The sequence below is a fragment of the Condylura cristata genome, unplaced genomic scaffold, assembly GCF_000260355.1.
Source record: "Condylura cristata isolate star-nosed mole 26May11 unplaced genomic scaffold, ConCri1.0 scaffold00035, whole genome shotgun sequence".
Lineage (NCBI taxonomy): Eukaryota > Metazoa > Chordata > Mammalia > Eulipotyphla > Talpidae > Condylura > Condylura cristata.
This window is the reverse complement of record NW_004567136.1, coordinates 6215623-6233597: the sequence shown is the minus strand read 5'-3', so window position 1 is coordinate 6233597 and position 17975 is coordinate 6215623. Positions and strand designations below refer to the sequence as shown.

General features: G+C 37.5%; 1 protein-coding gene across 5 annotated transcripts in view; it reads left to right on the top strand.

The window, feature by feature from the left end:
• Window positions 1–17975, top strand: part of TJP1 (tight junction protein 1) — a 169309-nt gene that overhangs the window by 113576 nt on the left and 37758 nt on the right. For all 5 annotated transcript variants that reach the window (XM_012732746.1, XM_012732745.1, XM_012732743.1 and 2 more), the window contains exons 3-8: window positions 6749–6873; window positions 7532–7634; window positions 13004–13280; window positions 14944–15047; window positions 15600–15768; window positions 16015–16165. In XM_012732746.1, the coding sequence (XP_012588200.1) occupies window positions 6749–6873; window positions 7532–7634; window positions 13004–13280; window positions 14944–15047; window positions 15600–15768; window positions 16015–16165 (929 nt within the window). The remainder of the gene's footprint in view (window positions 1–6748; window positions 6874–7531; window positions 7635–13003; window positions 13281–14943; window positions 15048–15599; window positions 15769–16014; window positions 16166–17975) is intronic.

Below are 17975 nucleotides of genomic sequence, written 5' to 3'. Positions count from 1 at the left end.
AAACAAGAAACATACCACCCCCTAGGATTGAATTTCCTTTGTCTGTTGGTATGGTGGAATTCTTGCTTTTAGAATGCTTAACAGCTTTGCATTTCCAAGATAAATGCTACTTAGTTGTAATGTATTACCCAGTTCTTTCTCGCTGGATTGAATATGTTAGTGTTTTGTGAAGATAGTTATTTCTGTGCTCATGGGAAATATTGGTCAGTTCTCTTTTGCTTGTACTGTTTTTATCTGATTTTTCTGTCTGAAAGCTATTAACCTCAAAACAAGTATTTGGAAAGTAATTCTTGTTGTGTTGTCTGGTAGAGTTTGTGTATACTTGATGTAATTTCTTCTTTAAATGTTTGGTAGGATTCACCATATAGTTATTAGCCATTTGGCTTTGAAGTTTTCTTTCTGAGAAAACTAAAATTTTTAACTACTAATTCAGTTTCTGTAATTTTATGTAGGAGTGTTCAGGTTATGAATTTTCTTATTACTAGTGTTGGGTTTTGTTATTTATTTTTTGCTTTTGTTTGTTTTCGTAGCTTTGGTAGTGTTTGTATCTTTAATCTAAGTTGCCAAATATAAGGACATGAAATTGTTCCCAAATTTACAATATTTTATTCACTTCTTATATGGGTGATTTGCATCTTATTCCTTGTTTAGTGTAGCTAGAGGCTTAATAGTCTTGTTGATCTTTGAAAAATGTAAGCTTTTATTTTCATTGATTGATTGCACTTTATTTCATTAGTTTCTGCTTTTAACATTGCAATTCTTCTGTTCATGTGGGATTAAGTTGCTTTCTGTTTCCAGTTTCTTTAAGATAGAAGCTGGACCATTCACTTGTGACTAAGATGTAATTTGGCATTTTATCACAATACATTTGTTTTCCTAAGTAAGTAAAATAAGATGCCTAAATTAGCCAAAGCATGTTTTACCTTTGTACCATTTTGTCTGAATTAGGAATTTCATGGATGTGTGTTTGAGGGGGGTGATTAAGTGTAATTACTATAGATCTGTATCTCATTAGTTTATAAAGTGGGAAAAGATCCTGAATGTTGAAAAATCAGGTTACATTTTTCTGAATGTATTAAAAGTGCTATATCAACTCATCCTGCTAGGTGTAAGACTCAGGCCAGTCTTTGAACTTCTGTCTATATGGTCAGTAAGAGCTCCATTCTATAGCTGGTCTCTTTTCAAGGCTCATTTTCTTTTGCCCTAAAAAGAGGTTCCAAGTCCTAGAAATTGTCATGAGAGGATACAGAGATAAGATGTAATTTGTAATGCTTTGGTTTTTAAACTTGTTTGCTGGTATACTGGGAATACAGAGCTGTCTCAGGGCCTCATTAGAGAGAGAATGACAGAATGGAGAATGTCAGAACCATTCCTACAGGAATGGTTGTTTAAGAGATTTTTTAAAAATCCATGTCAGGGCCCTCCCTATGGTGCAGCGGGTTAAAGCACTGCACTAAGAAGCTAAAGCCACTTCCGCATGAGTTCGATCCCCACCTGCCCCGGAGGTGACCCACATGGCTGGCAGACCTCTCCTGACCTGCCCGCTGCTCCCCTCGGCAGTGTACTTCATCTGTCTGCCTGTTCTGCTCCCTGATCTGTGTGTGATGAATCCTCTCAGCGTCTCTGTACCTCTGACGTGTACCCCAGCTCTGTATACATAAATAAATAAATCTTTTTAAAAAAAAATCCATGTCAGTGCAAGTCTTAATGGCAAAGCATAATTCAGTTGACTTTATTCCTAAAGCTGAAAACAGTACTTCCAAGTACCTTGGTGTTCTAAATTGGTCTAGAATAGAATTTAAGACTAGATCATGACCAGCAAACTTTGTAAAGAGCCAGATGACTGACAAATATTTTAGACCTTGCACCACCACAACTGCCACACCCACTCAGTTTTGCAGTTGTAATGCCAACGTGTCCATAACAAATAGGTAAAAAATGGATGTGACCATGTTCCAATAAAAGTTTATTTACGAAAATTATAGCTGCCTGGACTTAGCCTTAAGGCTTTCCAGATTTATTCTAAAGAGGAGTCAGCTATTATAATCTCAACTACCAGAAATTCTGATTCAGTTAGTCTAGGATAAGAACCCAGATACACAGTTTATCCAAAGGTTCCAGTTTGAGATGCAGGGTCTTGACCTCTGGCATCAGAAGTGAGCAAGAGGACTTTTGGCAATGGTAGTTTAATAGGTAATTTGAAGTTTTATTCTCTTTTGTTAGTAATTTGTGTGTTGCCAAATTCTTTTCCACTTGATGGTCAGTGATTAAAAAAAAAAAAGGTGGAGATGACATCATCTTCAGAAAACTAAAAGTCGTGTGCTTTAAAGCTTTTAACATCTTCCTGGTTTTTTTCCCCTCTGCATTGTCAAGAGGTTTAGTTTTTCATCTTAGAATGCTAGAGACAGTTGGAATCCTATTAATCTTCAAGTAAATTTTTTAGTGCCCCCTGTATTCCAAGCACTGTTGTAGTCCCTGGATTTATATCAGAACATAAACACAGCACCTTGCTTCATGAATTTAGGTCCATGACAGATGAATTAACATTTATGATAATCTATCCCATGTCCTGTATTATGATTTTCTGAAGGGTAGAAAATTTAGCACAATTTTATATTCCCCTACTGTTTGCTCCCTAATTATACCCAGTAAAGTTTAGCAACTTACTGAGGTTCTTTTTAGAAAAGATAAACAAGTAACAACCATACTGTCCAACAACAGCAGATTAAACAACTTAATTATACCCAGTAAAGGCCAACTTATTCAACAAAGTGACTTTGAGGATATATGTAGCAGCATTGTCCAGTAGCAGTATATGCATACCCCATGACATAATTTAAAAATTTTGCATCTTCACATTTAAAAATGTAAAATGCAGGTGAAATTAACTTAATAACATATATGTGTGTATACACATACTTTTGGAGTGGAAGGAAGGACATGAAGCATTTTTTAAAAACATATTTATTTATGCTATAGAACTGGGGTATAGGCCAGAGGTGCAGGGGCAGTGAGAGGATTCACCAGAGACAGAGTGGGGAGCAGAATAGGAGACCGATGAAGTACACTGCTGAAGGGGAGCAGCGGGCGGGTCAGAAGAGGTCTGCTGCGCCATGTGGGTGACCTCCAGGGCTGGATCAAACTCATGCTGAAGTGACTTCAGCTTCTTAGTGCTATGCTTTAACCTGCTGCGCCACCAGAGAGGGCGCATGAAGCAGTTTTTTATATTTTATTCTTGGAAATCATAAGGAACACATGAGCTTTAGTAACTATGTTTCTATCTTTGCCTGGGAGACACTGAATTTATGCTAAACAAAAGGCGTGGAATCTATACTTATTTGTCTAGTTTTTTTTTTCCTTAAGATTTATTTATGCATACAGAACTGGGGTGCAGGCCAGAGGTAGGGGCGGTGAGAGGATTCACCAGAGACAGATTAGGGAGCAGAACAAGCCGACTGGCAAAGTCCAGTGCTGAGGGGAGCAGCAGGTGGGTCAGGAGAGGTCTGCTGTGCCATATGGGTCACCTCCTGGGTGGGGTTCGAACTCATGTTGAAGTGGCTTTAGCTTCTTAGTGCTGTGCTTTAACCCGCTGTGCCACTAGGGAGGGCCCTATTTGTCTAGTTTTACTGAACACTACTCCTGCCCATTTCTTTACAGAACATTATGACTGGTTATGCCCAACACAAAGCTGAAACTATTCTCTGACCTTTCAGGGAAAAAGTTTGCCTACTCAAGCATTATATTATTCTTAGTTCCTTAAAACAGTTTCAGAAAGTTGATTCAGTTGCATAAGTATGTAGAGACTCTGCCAAAAATTCTCTGTTCACTTCAAATATGCCCTACAGGATTTTACTTAGCTGGAATAGATAGAGGTATATTTGAAACCCTCCTAAGTGGGACCTTGCTTTTTTAGGCTACCAGTAGAGCCATGTGTGAAGCGGCTTGAGTGTGTACCTGTGTCGTGGAGCACACAAGGTGAATCATCCTACTAGCAAAAAGATGAATAAGATGGATTTTTAAGGATGAACTTCTGAAGTGCAATAGCTTAACCTCTTTAAAGTATTTTTGGTAACAGTCCTGGTGTAATGGTCACAGCATTTAAATCTGTTCTGAGATCAGGCTGGCTGTTAGATTCACTTGGATCCTTAAGAATAAATAAAGTCTGGGCCCTCCCTTGTGGTGCAGCGGGTTAAAGCACTGCACTAAGAAGCTTAAGCCACTTCCGCATGAGTTCTGATCCCCGCCTGCCCCGGAGGAGATCCACATGGCAGGCAGACCTCTCCTGACCCACTGCTGCTCCCCTCAGCAGTGTATTTTCGTCGATCTGCCTGTTCTGCTCCCCACTGTCTCTGGTGAATCCTCTCACCCTCCGCATCTCTGGCCTGTACCCCAATTCTGTATGAATAAATAAATAAATCTTAAAAAAAAAAGTCTGCCATCTCTCTTCTTCCAGTTTTATTAAATTGATATGGTGTCAGGGTTCATGCATAAGCAAGCAGTTTTGAAACTTGTTTCCAAATGATTCTCATCTGTAACCAGAACTGGGAATTACAGACATGTCCCATAGTTATTAAATGACCTGCAGCAAGCTTTGACCCAGCAGAAATATAGTTGTGTAGAGCTACATGGGGTGGGTTTTAGTCTCTGGCTCTCTGCAGCCAAAACTATTGCTCACAAATAAATCTTAAGAAAGCACCTTTTCATCTTTGCCTTCCTCATTGAAACCTCTGGATGTTTTCAGAGGTTTAACATTCCTGTCTTGCTTTTAATTTTTAATTAAAAAAATTACCAAGTAAAATGTGTAAATGCACAGTATAAAAGTTTATTGATTAAATGATTAGTTTCCTTTTCCAAGGAGGAGGAATAAAAAGAAAGTATGACCACGGCTCCCCATATTCCTGAAGGTAATAACCCTTGAGCATTTGGGTTTAACCCCTTATCTGTAACTACCAGTAGTCTGCAGTAATTAACTGTGTAGATGAATGCTTTCATATTGTTGGAGGAGTGTGTATCCTCATGGCACATTCCTAAAAACTGGGTAGCTGTCAAAACTGTGGTGCTTTTGTAATTTTGTCAGCTATTTCCAAAAACCTGTCCTAGAGAGTTGTAGCAGTTAACTTGCCCATCAACAATAATGTATGCGTGTTTCTTGACAGTATTCCCCACAGAATTTGCTGTCATACTTTACTTTTGTACTGTGTCACATTGATTTGTATTTCTAACTGATTGTTAACAGTTTATATATCTCAAGTCTCAGGTTTGACCTGAGAACCCAAAAAGGTCTCCCAAAACCTTTTATGCTCTAAGGCAAAGTATTTTCAAGCAATATGAAAATGTCTGTATGGATATTTTGTAGTGAAGGTACAAAAACAATGGTGGGTAAAACTGGATGCCACAACCCACAACAGTGGTGCTAAACCTTCCTAATAGTTGTGACAGTATACTCACAGCTTAAAAATAAAGCAGTCACAGCTTTACCTCAGAATTAGGTGATGGGTTTTTGGTTTTTAATGTTTTGGCCACTCTAAATCATGTTGTTAGGATGTTAGAAGGATGTGGGTATAAACTTAGTGTGGCATTTTGATAGTGGAATTGCTGGTATACTTTTTTTTTTTTTAAAGATTTATTTTTATTTATTTGTGCATACGGAACTGGGATACAGGCCAGAGGCTCAGGGGCAGCGAGAGGCTTCACCAGAGACAGAGTGGGGAACAGAACAGGCAGATTGACGAAGCACACTGCTGAGGGGAGCAGCGGGCGGGTCAGGAGAGGTCTGCCACACCATGTGGTCACCTCCCGGGGCAGGTGGGAATCGAACTCATGCAGAAGTGGCTTTAGATTCTCAGTGCTGCGCTTTAACCCGCTGTGCCACCAGGGAGGGCCGGTATACTTTATTTTTTGTGTTTATTCTTTTATCTTTTACCATCTCAGTAGGCATTAGGGAGGAAGAGACAGGCTGATAGGCCTCCTCTCCTGTCTGTGTAATCGTGGGCATGTCTTTTGTGGTGGGACCTTTTGTCCTCAAGCGGATGGATTGTAAAGCAAGCAGTGCAGTGAAGTCTCAGAGGAAAATTTTCTCTTTGGTTTATTGATTTTTTTTTTTTTAATTTTTTTAGAGACCTGAGTAAATGTTTGACGGTTCTTTAGGCTGCTCTGAGTACTTCATTTCTTTTCTGTGGGATTGAGTGAATTTCTTTGATATTGGGTAGTGTTGTAATAACTTGAAATTTCTTTGGACTTTTTATTGTTACATATACTTACAGTCATTGTAAGTGAGTCAGCTCACTTAGAGGGATATAGTTTATTACAATTTCCTTTAATTAAGGATATATGTAATTTTTAAATAGCTGACATGATTAATAAATATTTTCTATTATAGTGTACATAAGACATCATAGAGCACTACTTCTGTGGAGATTAGCACACTTGAAAACATTTGATTTTCATAGCTCTTGATAGTATTATCTAAAATGGCATCCAGTATATATGCTAGCTAATTCTGTGTTTCTGTACATTAGTTCATTAAGAACATTTATGTAATTGGAAAGTTTTAATATTGTTCAGCATAGAAGGTACATTTCCTCCTCCAGCATAGATCATTTTAATGTGTAAGCATACAACTCAGTAGGTGTTTAGATCATGAATGTAATACAGTTGTAATTTTTATTTTTAATATTTTTAGATTGTAGAGGATGACACAATGAAAAGTTATTTTAATAGTGACATCTTACTATAATTATTACTTTAGGCTCCTGGATTTGGATTTGGAATTGCAATATCTGGTGGAAGAGATAATCCCCATTTTCAGAGTGGGGAAACCTCAATAGTAATTTCAGATGTGCTGAAAGGAGGACCTGCTGAAGGACAGCTACAGTAAGTGTTTCCTCCCTTGTGTGCCTGTGTCAGAAGTACTATTCCTGTCCTCAGTCACGGGCATAGTGTGCTAGTGATTTCTTTAAATTAATATAAATTTATACTTATCTATCACAGATCGGAAACTAGTAGCACATTAAGTGGAAGATTACTGTAAAAAATACCGTGAAGAGGAAATTTGTTACTCAGTTTTGGTAAAAATACAACTTTAGGAGCCTCTTAAGTTAATTTGCAAGATAGAAGCAAAAGGCATACTAAGCCCAAAAAATGAGCGTGTATTATGAAGTATGGAAAGAAAATTGTAAGGAGTAAATACTTCGCTTTTTTTTAAAAACAAAACAAAACAAAACAAAACTTTATCCAACTGTATGAGTTAGTATCACTTAATGCCCTGTAATTTTACCACCAAAAGTTATTTTGTATATTTGGTACCTGTTAGTCCTCAAGGGAACATCATTTTAATAGTTCAGTTAATGACCTATGGTTAGTTCCTTGCCAAGCTTTTTTGTGAGAGATCAGTAAGTAGTTTGTTATTTTATCGTTGAATCTAACGATAAGTAACTTTATTAGAATATTTTACAGGTGTATCATCTTCAAAATATCTTAGCAAACTTACTGTATGTTTTCCTCTACATATAATTTACTTTTTTTTTTTAAGGGAAAATGACCGAGTTGCAATGGTTAATGGAGTTTCGATGGATAATGTTGAACATGCTTTTGCTGTTCAGCAACTAAGGAAAAGTGGGAAAAATGCAAAAATTGTAAGTATCTTTTTCCTTTCATTTAGTTAAAGGTACTAACTCTATTGCTGATTCATTCCTGGTGTTGGAATTCATTCTTTAAGAAAATGAAAACTGGAACAGTAACTGTTGAGTAAGTTGTTTACAGGTAAGAGTGTTTTTTTTTCTGGTTGATGTTGAATCCTGTCACTGGTGTGTATTTTTCTCAAAGTTCAGGGTGTTTTTTGATTGAGAAAGAAAGGAGGGCAATAGTGGTTGGATGGTTATCTCTCTATGGCTTATTTCCTTCTCTTTTGAGTTCTGACGTTAGACTAGATCTTGATGCGTATTCAATTTGAAATATATAGCCCTGTTTCTGCTATAGCATTTATTTAATGGCAAAGTTTTCCATTGTCTCTTGAATACATCATCAGCTACTTGTTATTTTGATGTAGTTTGAGAAGAGAGAAAATACTAAGATTTTCTTTGTAGAATTGTTCAGGGCATTTAATTTTACTGTTCTAAAATGTAAAAATCTTTCTTCTATATATCTTCTATATCCTGTTCTTCTGAGAAGTCTACTTTTTTAAGTAAGGGAAAAGAAGTTCTGTTAACTCTTGATAACTAGTCTCTAGTCACAGCTAAAGCTTAGAAAATGTGACTCAGTATGGATTTAACATAATTTCTACTTTTAAATTTTAAACTCACATTTAGGAACACATTAGCCACTTTGCTGCTCATCCTTTTCTGCCCCACCTGACCTTTGCAGGGCTGATTCAGGTTCTGCCGGGGCCATAGCTCAGGTGTGTGGAGCAGGAGGCTGGGTAGCAAGCTTGTTTGTCCTGCCTAGTCCATTGAGAACCTTTCTGCTTTCCAGCAGACATCCAGAACTACAGTGGGCCCTTTAGAAAGGAGAGGCTTGAGTGAAGGTGATGTCTGTGTTACCTGTTGACCTCTGCGAGCTGTGTTGAGAACTAGAAGGGATAGTTCTTGAAATAGCATGGCCCATACTTGCTAGGCCCCCTCCCTCTGTGTTAGCCTATCAGACTTACCGCCTTCCTGATGTGGTTGCCAGTGATAGAATTTTGTCACACTGCAGTAGATTCAGTAATTGGTGACTCCATTTCCAAAGGCACATGTCTTCTGTTGTGTGTTTTCCACTTTATTGTAATCATATTTTACATCATAATGTTGCTTTTGATTTGTAGTTTATGCACAGAATGCAGACTGGCTAGTGGAAGAGAGAGTTTTGGAAAAATTTTTATAAGGTTATGGTGTTCATAGAAGTAAATTGGTTTTTATGAACTGAATAAGCTTTAGCTTTCTCCCCTTAACTACTGATTATGAGCATTACCATCATTATTCATAGTATTTTCAAGTGGGTTGCTGCTTGTGCTGAGGCCAGCACCCTCTATCTGAGGCTGGAGGACTTTATCCATACCTCCAACTTTCTAAGTCCTCTGAAATGTTGAACTGTTTTGTTTTTTCATTCAAAATACTCAACATGTATGCACATCAGTCATGCATCCAAACTAATGTTCCTTCATAACTTCACATTTTTCCCAGTGGATATTATTTTATAAGAAATAGGTCTGAAACCTATAACGCATTTGTAGTAGCACATGTAGGGAGGAGTATTTGGGGACAACTCAAAATGGGTTGTAGTCTGTTTAGCAAAATCAGTTGAAAAGGTGGAACTTAGGACAAAGTGTCTTGCTCCCTAGGGAGACACTATAGGGAGGTTGAGTGGGAGGTGATAAAATCAGCCAAAGGAGCATTTGTTCATTTTTGCATTTGAAGAGATTGGATTATGTCAGTGATTTGTTTTTCATTGCTGTACAACTTCTAGAATAAAGCCCCAGTGTCTTAGCAAGTGGCCTTTCATCACAAGATGTCTTTCTTTCCTGACCATAACCACAACTTCAAAAACTTCAAGGTCATTTTATATGGGCTTTGTTTCTTTGCCTGCTTGTTTTTTGCAGTTGTAAATAATCAACTCTTCTTCCTCCTCCTCCCCTAATGCATACTAATCTTTTTTTCATCTTGTGATCTTATGGTAGTTGCTTGTTTTATGATTGTCTTTATATAAACTAAGAACCATTTGGGCACGAGTCTCTGTTACGATTTTTGTGGAATTAAAATGTTAAAAGTCCATGATACAACTGTCATAAAATAAATTCCCTTATTTTTGTTTAACAGTAGGTAAAGGGAGAAAGAAATGGATGGATTGTTTATAACACATTAAGCATGTAACTTTTACTAAAATTCTGAATGTACTAAAAAGCATTATGAAGTAAGTGAATGGGCAAAAGCTCTTTCCTAGAGATAACCCTGTGAGCCTTTAGCACAGGTTTCCTGGGCACACCTGCCCAGCCAAGTTCACTTATGGATATTTCTGTGTTCATTTATCACAGTGTTAAAAAATACATACTGTGTTGAAGGTCATCATGTTTCTGCCTCTTCTACTTTTTCCTATTCTTTTTGAGAATAACTTCCAGTGACTGAGTTTTCAGAGTCAGAAGGCAGAGTGACTTGATGTGTTGATTGCCAGTTTGCACTTCAGAAAACTGAAAGAGTACTGAGACTCCACTTTCATTAATACTTTTTAAATCTTTGCCAAATCTAGTACTTCAGACGAAAAATTTTCAAGTACAAGTATTATCTCATAGTCTGTTGTGTTCTTGCCTATTCATGTCCTTTGCATTACTTTGTGGTGATTTTCATTCTAGAATGTGTTAAGACCATTAGCTTTTTGTCATATACTGCTTATGTTGTCTTCCTACTTGTTTTTCTGAGTGTAAGTTTTTAATAGTGGGTGTTTGGTTCTATATAGTTTTATTTTGATGTGGAAATACTTAATGTTGTAGTATATGTCAGCTTAGTGAATTGATCCTGGCTTTGGTGTCATGCTTTGCCTTACCAGAGTTCTGAAAGCAAATATCCTATATTTAACCTAGTATTTGGATGATCCATTTTTTTAATTTTATATTTGAGTGTTTGATTCAGCTAAGTTGTTTTGAAGTAGTATTTTTCTCCATTGTTTTTCTAAAAATTTCAGTGTTAAGGTGGAGCCTATTTCCAGACTTGCTAAATACCTTCATGTAGATTATAACAACTAACTCATATTAGTGGAAAATGATAACAGGATTGGATTTTTTTTTCAGTAAGTGCCTACTGGGTGCAAGTATTTCATTATATGTACAACAAAATGCATGGCGAGGACCTTTTCCACAAGGATATTCAATCTTAGTAGAATAGTTTGTGTATTACACAATCCTAGCAATAATGCACATCATTTGAAGTTGAGGCTAGTTTGGGTATAGTACTAGGATCCTAAGGGGTAACACTCTTAGAAGAAAAAGGAAAGCCTTGATTACTCAACTGATTATTTTTTTAAAAACTACTTTACTAGGGAGAAATTGAACCTTAAATACTTAGACAAAGTGTTGCTTTAAATACAGTATATTGGGGATTGAAATATAGGTGAAACTAAGCAGGTAGTCAGGAATGCTTCACAGCAAGTACTAATATTACTGTGAGACACTGATAGTGGAAAGGCAGCTCTCTCTCAGCTTATAACAGGTTATTGATTTCCCCTTTTACATCCTGGCCTCTTGCTCTTTCTCATCCTTCAGCTTCAATTTGTTTCCTTAGAAAGATCTCCTGTGAGCCTGCTTGGTAGTACTAAGAAGCAGCAGTGTTAGAGTAGAGCAATCCTTAAGAGAAAGCTAATTGCAGAGGGAAAGATAATAATTTGGAATTGAGTATTAAGACAGATATGGAAAGTTAATTGGCAGATTAGTAAACAGAGGACTGATTTGAGGTAAACTGGAAGAAATTAAACTTGTAAGTATAGGAGGCATGGTGGATAATTATTGAAGAAAGGTCCTGGCGGTGCCTAGGGATAAGAATAGGAACTTATATAAAAGGGCTTCGTTCATACAGGAAAAGGATCTACATGGTCTTTAAAGAAGGAAGATCAAATAAATGGGACATTGAAAAAATTTAGGGGTAAAGGGAATGTGAAGTGATTGGGATCTTGGAGAACCATGTTAGCAAATTCCAGAGAGTAAGAAGTAGATAAAAACATTGTTTAACAAACAAAAGAATTCAGTCAAGTAAAGCAAATTGATAAGACCTAATCAATAGTGAGGAAATGCGGCTATCCCAAGGTTTCAGATACTAGGACTGGAGTTTATCATATCAGATGACTGAGAAGTTCAGAGAAAGTTACTTCAATATCACAGTGTGATGTCTTATGTAAATTTGGGAGGCACGAAAATGAAGCCAAGAGGGAATTGTTGGATTGAGAGAATAGGAGAGTGCAGAGGAATCAGAAATAAGATAGGCATGGAAAATTTTCCTAGATCAAGACTTCAGAAGTAGAAGACAAGGAGTGTTACCCAAGCTCTTTGCAGATCTCTAATGAGATCAGATACATGCTAATATGAAAGATGACCTGTACTTAAAGGACTAAGAGACCACTCAGTGAGAAGGCAATGCATGCAGATCTTGAATTTACAGAAAATGATTGGACTAACTGACAAGAGAAATTGACTTGTTACTAGAGTCATTGAGGAAAGAAAGTCAGAATCTTGACCAGGATTACAAATCAGACATACAGAAACTGAATGCATTGGTAAAGTAGAACAGAATACTCATTGCAACATATAAGCATACCTTTTCTAGACCACTGCAATAAAGCAAGCCAATCAACGTTTTTGGTTACTAATGCATGTGAAAGTTATGCTTATGTTATGTATTAATCTATTACATGTGTAATACCATAATGTCTAAAAAGCAATGTTCATACCTTAATTTAAAAATACTTTATTCCTAAAGAAATGCTAACCATCATCTGAGCCTACAATAACTCAAGTCTTTTTGCTGGTGGCAGGTCTAGTAAAACACAATGTCTACAAAGCAAATAAAACAAGGTATGCCTGTACTAAGTGTGAAGAGTCAATAACTTTCTCTCTGAGAGGTCCAGTAGAGCAACTGTAGACCTTAACTCATGGATTGTGAAATTTTTAAGGAATCAATTGTTGGGCTTTCAAATTTGCTGTAGTTTTTGTAAGCAACTGTGGTATGCTTGATGATGACATTAGAGGACAGTGTCCTCTTCTTTATTTAAATTACCAACAACTACTAGTTTCCCTTTAAGCTTATGATTATTGCACCTAGAAATCCTTCTGAATTAACCAAGAATGCCATACGATCCACTAATCCTAATTTGGTTCTTAACTGTATCTGTTCAGTGGTTGAGCAAAAACACAACCATTATGGAAACGTATTCATTACTAACTTGTTATAATTCACATAATTAAACTCATAGGGGGATCATAAAAGTGTAATTTTCCTTGCTCTTGGAAGCTGAAAGTAAATATAATTTGTAATCTTTTTATTTGTAGACCATTCGGAGAAAGAAGAAAGTTCAGATACCAGCAAGCCGTCCAGATCCTGAGCCAGTTTCTGAGAATGAAGAAGATAGTTATGATGAAGAAGTGCATGATCCAAGAAGTAGCCGTGGTGGTATGATTAATAGAAGGAGTGAGAAAAGTTGGACAAGGGATAGAAGTGCAAGTAGGGAGAGGAGTTTGTCTCCGAGATCTGATAGGCGATCCATGGCCTCCAGTCAGCCTGCCAAACCCACCAAAGTCACATTGGTGAAATCCCGGAAAAATGAAGGTATTCTCTGTCAGTTCTAACAAGGTTTTGATGAAAAGTAAAACTGCTGTCTGCATTTCTTTGCTTCTGTTGTCTTTTGTTATTTCCATCCTTCTGTCATATAGCTGTAAATCATACTATTTTATGGAGGTCTTCACTTGAGTCAGTTTGCTTCAACAGGTAGTAAGTACTTCAAGTAAATCGTCCAGTAGTTGGCTTTTGGATTTCTTCTGATCAGAACAGCCACATGTAAATTATGCTAACAAGAAATGTCAATAAATACACAAAGGTTTTTAAGTCACATCTGTATTGGTCATTTACAGGTTTTTAGTCTTGAATAAGCACATCCCTCTCAATCAGTACTGTATTTCCTTTGTGGCATAGCCATTTCTAAAGTACACATTGACTGCCTAGAGCCCTAAAAATTCTTTTTTTAACAAATCAGATTCTATTCTTCCTTGTGAGCACTCTTTGTATATTTACCTTAAGTTAAACTATAACTCTGATACAACTTCACAGGTTTGGATAGCAAGTCTGTTAACTTACCTGTACTAAAATCAGTTTTCCGATTCCCATTTGGTTTTTTGCTTCCCTGTGTGTGGATGGGAAGGACACAGGGGTGTTGGTTGGTTGGGTGCTTGCTGTTTGCTTGTCAGTGTGGTGAGATTGTTTTTCTCTCCTAAAAACCAGACACCCCTCCTCCTCTTTTGACAGTACACAGGTAGTGGTCATTATTCTAGTGTCTGAAAAGTTAAAATACTAGTTTCTACAGCTTTGCAGACCCCTGGATAGTTTTTAGGACTTTCCTGGGAACTTCCTCAATTCTGGCTACTGCCCCACCCACTGGTAACAGTTACTGTTGCCTCACTTTGAGTTGTTAAAGAAGTGGCATTTTTAGGCCCTCCCTGGTGTCTCAGTGGGTTAGGACATAGCACTGTAAGCTAGCTGCAGCCAGTTCAGTGCGAGTTCGATCCCCCACCCCGGAGGTCATCCACAGGGCGCAGCAGACCTCTCCTGTCCTGCCCACTGTTCCCCTCAGCAGTGTACTTCATCGATCTGCTCCCTACTCTGTCTCTGGTGAATCCTCTCACTGCCCCTGCACCTCTGGCCTGTATCCCAGCTCTGTGTGCATAAATAAATAAATCTTTAAAAAAAAAAAAAAGAATTGGCATTTTTAACTCCTGCCCACACCTGCCTTTTGTTTGTACTAATACAGAGTAGCGTGTACCAGCACTGAGTATGTCTCTGTAGCATCAGTTGTATAGGATCAGAAATACTTTTTCTCTAGGAACTGCAGAAAACAAATAATCAGTCTTTTCAGGCTTTTTAAGGACCCTCAAGCTGTTTACTTTTTCAGACTATGTTCATTAAACCTTCTAAGAAGCTAGTGAATCAATACAAACATGGTCAGAAAGAAATGATCTTCACTTCAGGGCTTTTTCTCTCTCAGTACAGCGGAAGCATTGTCCGCCTTCTGTTTGAACCACATGCTCTGTCCCTTTCCTTTTACATCAGCAGTACAAACTTTTGCTGATTAAAGGATATGCCCCTTGGGTAATCCTGGGTAATTTGAACTCGAAATTCTCGCAGTGCCATGACTATTAGTCTTATACTTTTTCTACTGTATACGCAATCTAAGTATCTTAGGATTTCACACTAAAGAAGTTTAAATGTATTATTTCAGAGTATGGTCTTCGATTGGCCAGCCATATATTTGTAAAGGAAATTTCGCAAGACAGTTTGGCAGCAAGAGATGGCAATATTCAAGAAGGTGATGTTGTATTGAAGGTATGTTTGCAGTCTTACATTTTAATGAATTTTAAAAAAATTTCCAGTGTGACCAATAGCTTCTTGTTCATGCTGAAAGCAGTTGCACCAAGGAGGATTAGAAGCCAGTATTTGGGCACCGTGTAGCTGGGCACTGCGCACTGTTCCCGCATGAGCACGGATGCTTTTCTTTAGGCCTAGAGTCCTGAGGGAATTCATGGATGCAGATGTAGGTCACTTATTCATAGGAGCTACTCTGCAGATCAGTACTGCTCTTCTTACACCATAAGAGATTCTGCCAGCTGCTGCATTTTAAAATGTTTGTTTAGTTAGTTTTCTTTCAGGTTATAGAAAGTGGCTGCTTTGGGTGGGGGGCAGACTAGGAAATGCTTAATTAAGTTTTCAGCAGCCTAGTATAGCAAAGATTTTATTATTTCAATAAGAAGGAATACTTGAATAATTTAGAAAAAGAATATTTTGGTTCTAAGTTGAGATATTCCTGTTCTGAACAGGTTAACATTCATACTTTTGTTTGTCACTTATTTTCAGCCTGTGGTTTCTTTTCTGTTGCAGATAAATGGAACTGTGACAGAAAATATGTCATTGACAGATGCAAAGACATTGATAGAAAGATCTAAAGGCAAGTTAAAAATGGTAGTGCAGAGAGATGAACGTGCTACCCTTTTGAACGTCCCTGATCTTTCTGACAGCATCCACTCTGCTAATGCCTCTGAGAGAGACGGTAAGTAAAGATGTTTGGTGGTGCCCGTTAAGTGCCCAGCTTTTCAAAGGAAATTTCACAATTTAAAATTATGAATATATATTTTTTCTTTAGTCAGATCACTATTAATTATTGCTAATAAAGTTAATGCTTATATCAACTGTTTCTTATGAATTCATATTTACTGGCTTATTCCATTATCATTGGTGTACCTTGTATTTTACTATAATCTCTTCATGGGAAAATAAACAGCACCATTTTATTTAGACATTTCAGAAATTCAGTCCCTGGCATCAGATCATTCTGGTCGATCACACGACAGGCCTCCTCCCCGACACAGCCGGTCACGATCTCCTGACCAGCGTTCAGAGCCTTCTGACCATTCCAGGCATTCTCCACAGCAGCCCAGCAATGGCAGGTAATCATGCACTGTTCTTTTAAAATAGTTGTATGTGCTTGTGTCTAGTATTATTTACAAATAAAATCAGAAGTTAGAGTTTCTTTCAGTAGTTCAAGATTAGGCATGTTATTCTTTATCTATTTTTAGGTATATCCTGCCTAGGAAAACAGACCAGTGTTATCTTGGAGATACTATGGATTCTCTTTTAGACTGCCACAATAAATGGAGTCACACAAAATTTTTGGTTTCCGAGTGCATATAAAAGTTACATGTGTGCTATGCATACAATAAATAGCATATACAAAAACAATGTACATACCTTAATAAAATAGTTATTACTAAAAATTTGAGCCTGCAGCAACCGGTTATAATATTTTTGCTGGTTTCCATCTGAAACACAATAAAAGGCCTGTAGGTATTTTATACCTACAAGTATCTCACCCTTGTCTTAACTTTAGCTTATAAGTAATCTTAGGCAATTGATACATGAGTGCACATGCCTGTGTTCCAATAAAACTTGATACATAAGAACATTAGACCCACAGCTGCAGTTCCTAAAGAGGCTTTAGGAATCTACTACTTGGAAAACTAAGTATAATACAGAAGTTCTTTACTAAACAGATCAACCATTTTTTGTTTTCTTTTTTTAAAAAGACAATGATGTTTATGCCAGGATCTGGTATGTTAGTAATAATGTGACTTACCTGAGTTTATGTTGTCTTTGGGGGTCACATGTACCTGTAAGAATCTGAAGAATTTTATGACACTTCCTTCCAGGAAAAGTGGATATATACACATACTATGCAGCATTTTGCATAAAATTTCTACTCTTCAGTCTATTGTTTGACAGCATTCACATAGAGATTTTCTAGCAGCACTTGAAATTCCAGTCCCAGAGCTGAACAATTTAGGGTTGGAGATGGTAATTTGAGACTTCATTTGAGTAGAGGTGTTACCTGAAGCTACAGAAGTCATGAAATCTGCTCTAGGAGCAGCATGACGGAGGGGAAGCCAGCTACTGCAACATGGCGCCCTTCTTTAAGGAACAGTGACCAGAAAGAGGAGGGGAGGCCTCTCATTCAGAAAGCGCTCCTAAAAGGATTGTCCAAAACCATAGTGATGCATTTGTTTGACTCTGTTGTTTAGATACTTGTGAAACATGTTTCTCTCTAAACTTCAGATTTTAGATTTCTAAATTAATACTTATTTTTACTTTCTAAGATCATGGTTATTATAGTATGGCACATGTAATACTCACTTAAAAGAGATTATTTTTAACTGCTACAGGTTAATATATTGATTCTAAAAATCTCTCTGACACAACATAGACATTATCTGGAAAAGGATTATTGCCACAGCACATGCACAGTGATATAGCTCACACCCTGAATGATTGATAGAGAGCAACTATAATTTTTTAAAAAGATTTATTTATTCATACAGAAGTGGGGTACAGGCCAGAAGTGTAGGGGAGTGAAAAGATTCACCAGAGACAGAGCAGGGAGCAGAATAGGCAGATCGACAAAGTACATTGCTGAGGGGAGCAGCGGGCGGGTCAGGAGAGGTCTGCCACGCCATTTGGTCATCTCCAGGGATGGGGATCAAACTCACACTGAAGCAGCTGCAGCTTGCTTACAGTACTATGCTTTAACCCGCTGCACCACCAAGGAGGCCTGAGAGCGACTAATTTTTTTTTAATATAAGTTTATTTTTACATCATTTTTTTTTTCCCATCTCAATTGTAATCCCTGCTGGTTTCCTATCACCAATCACCATGTCACCCATGTGCCATCACCAAAATCCTGTGCACTTCCTCCCCCCCCTCCCC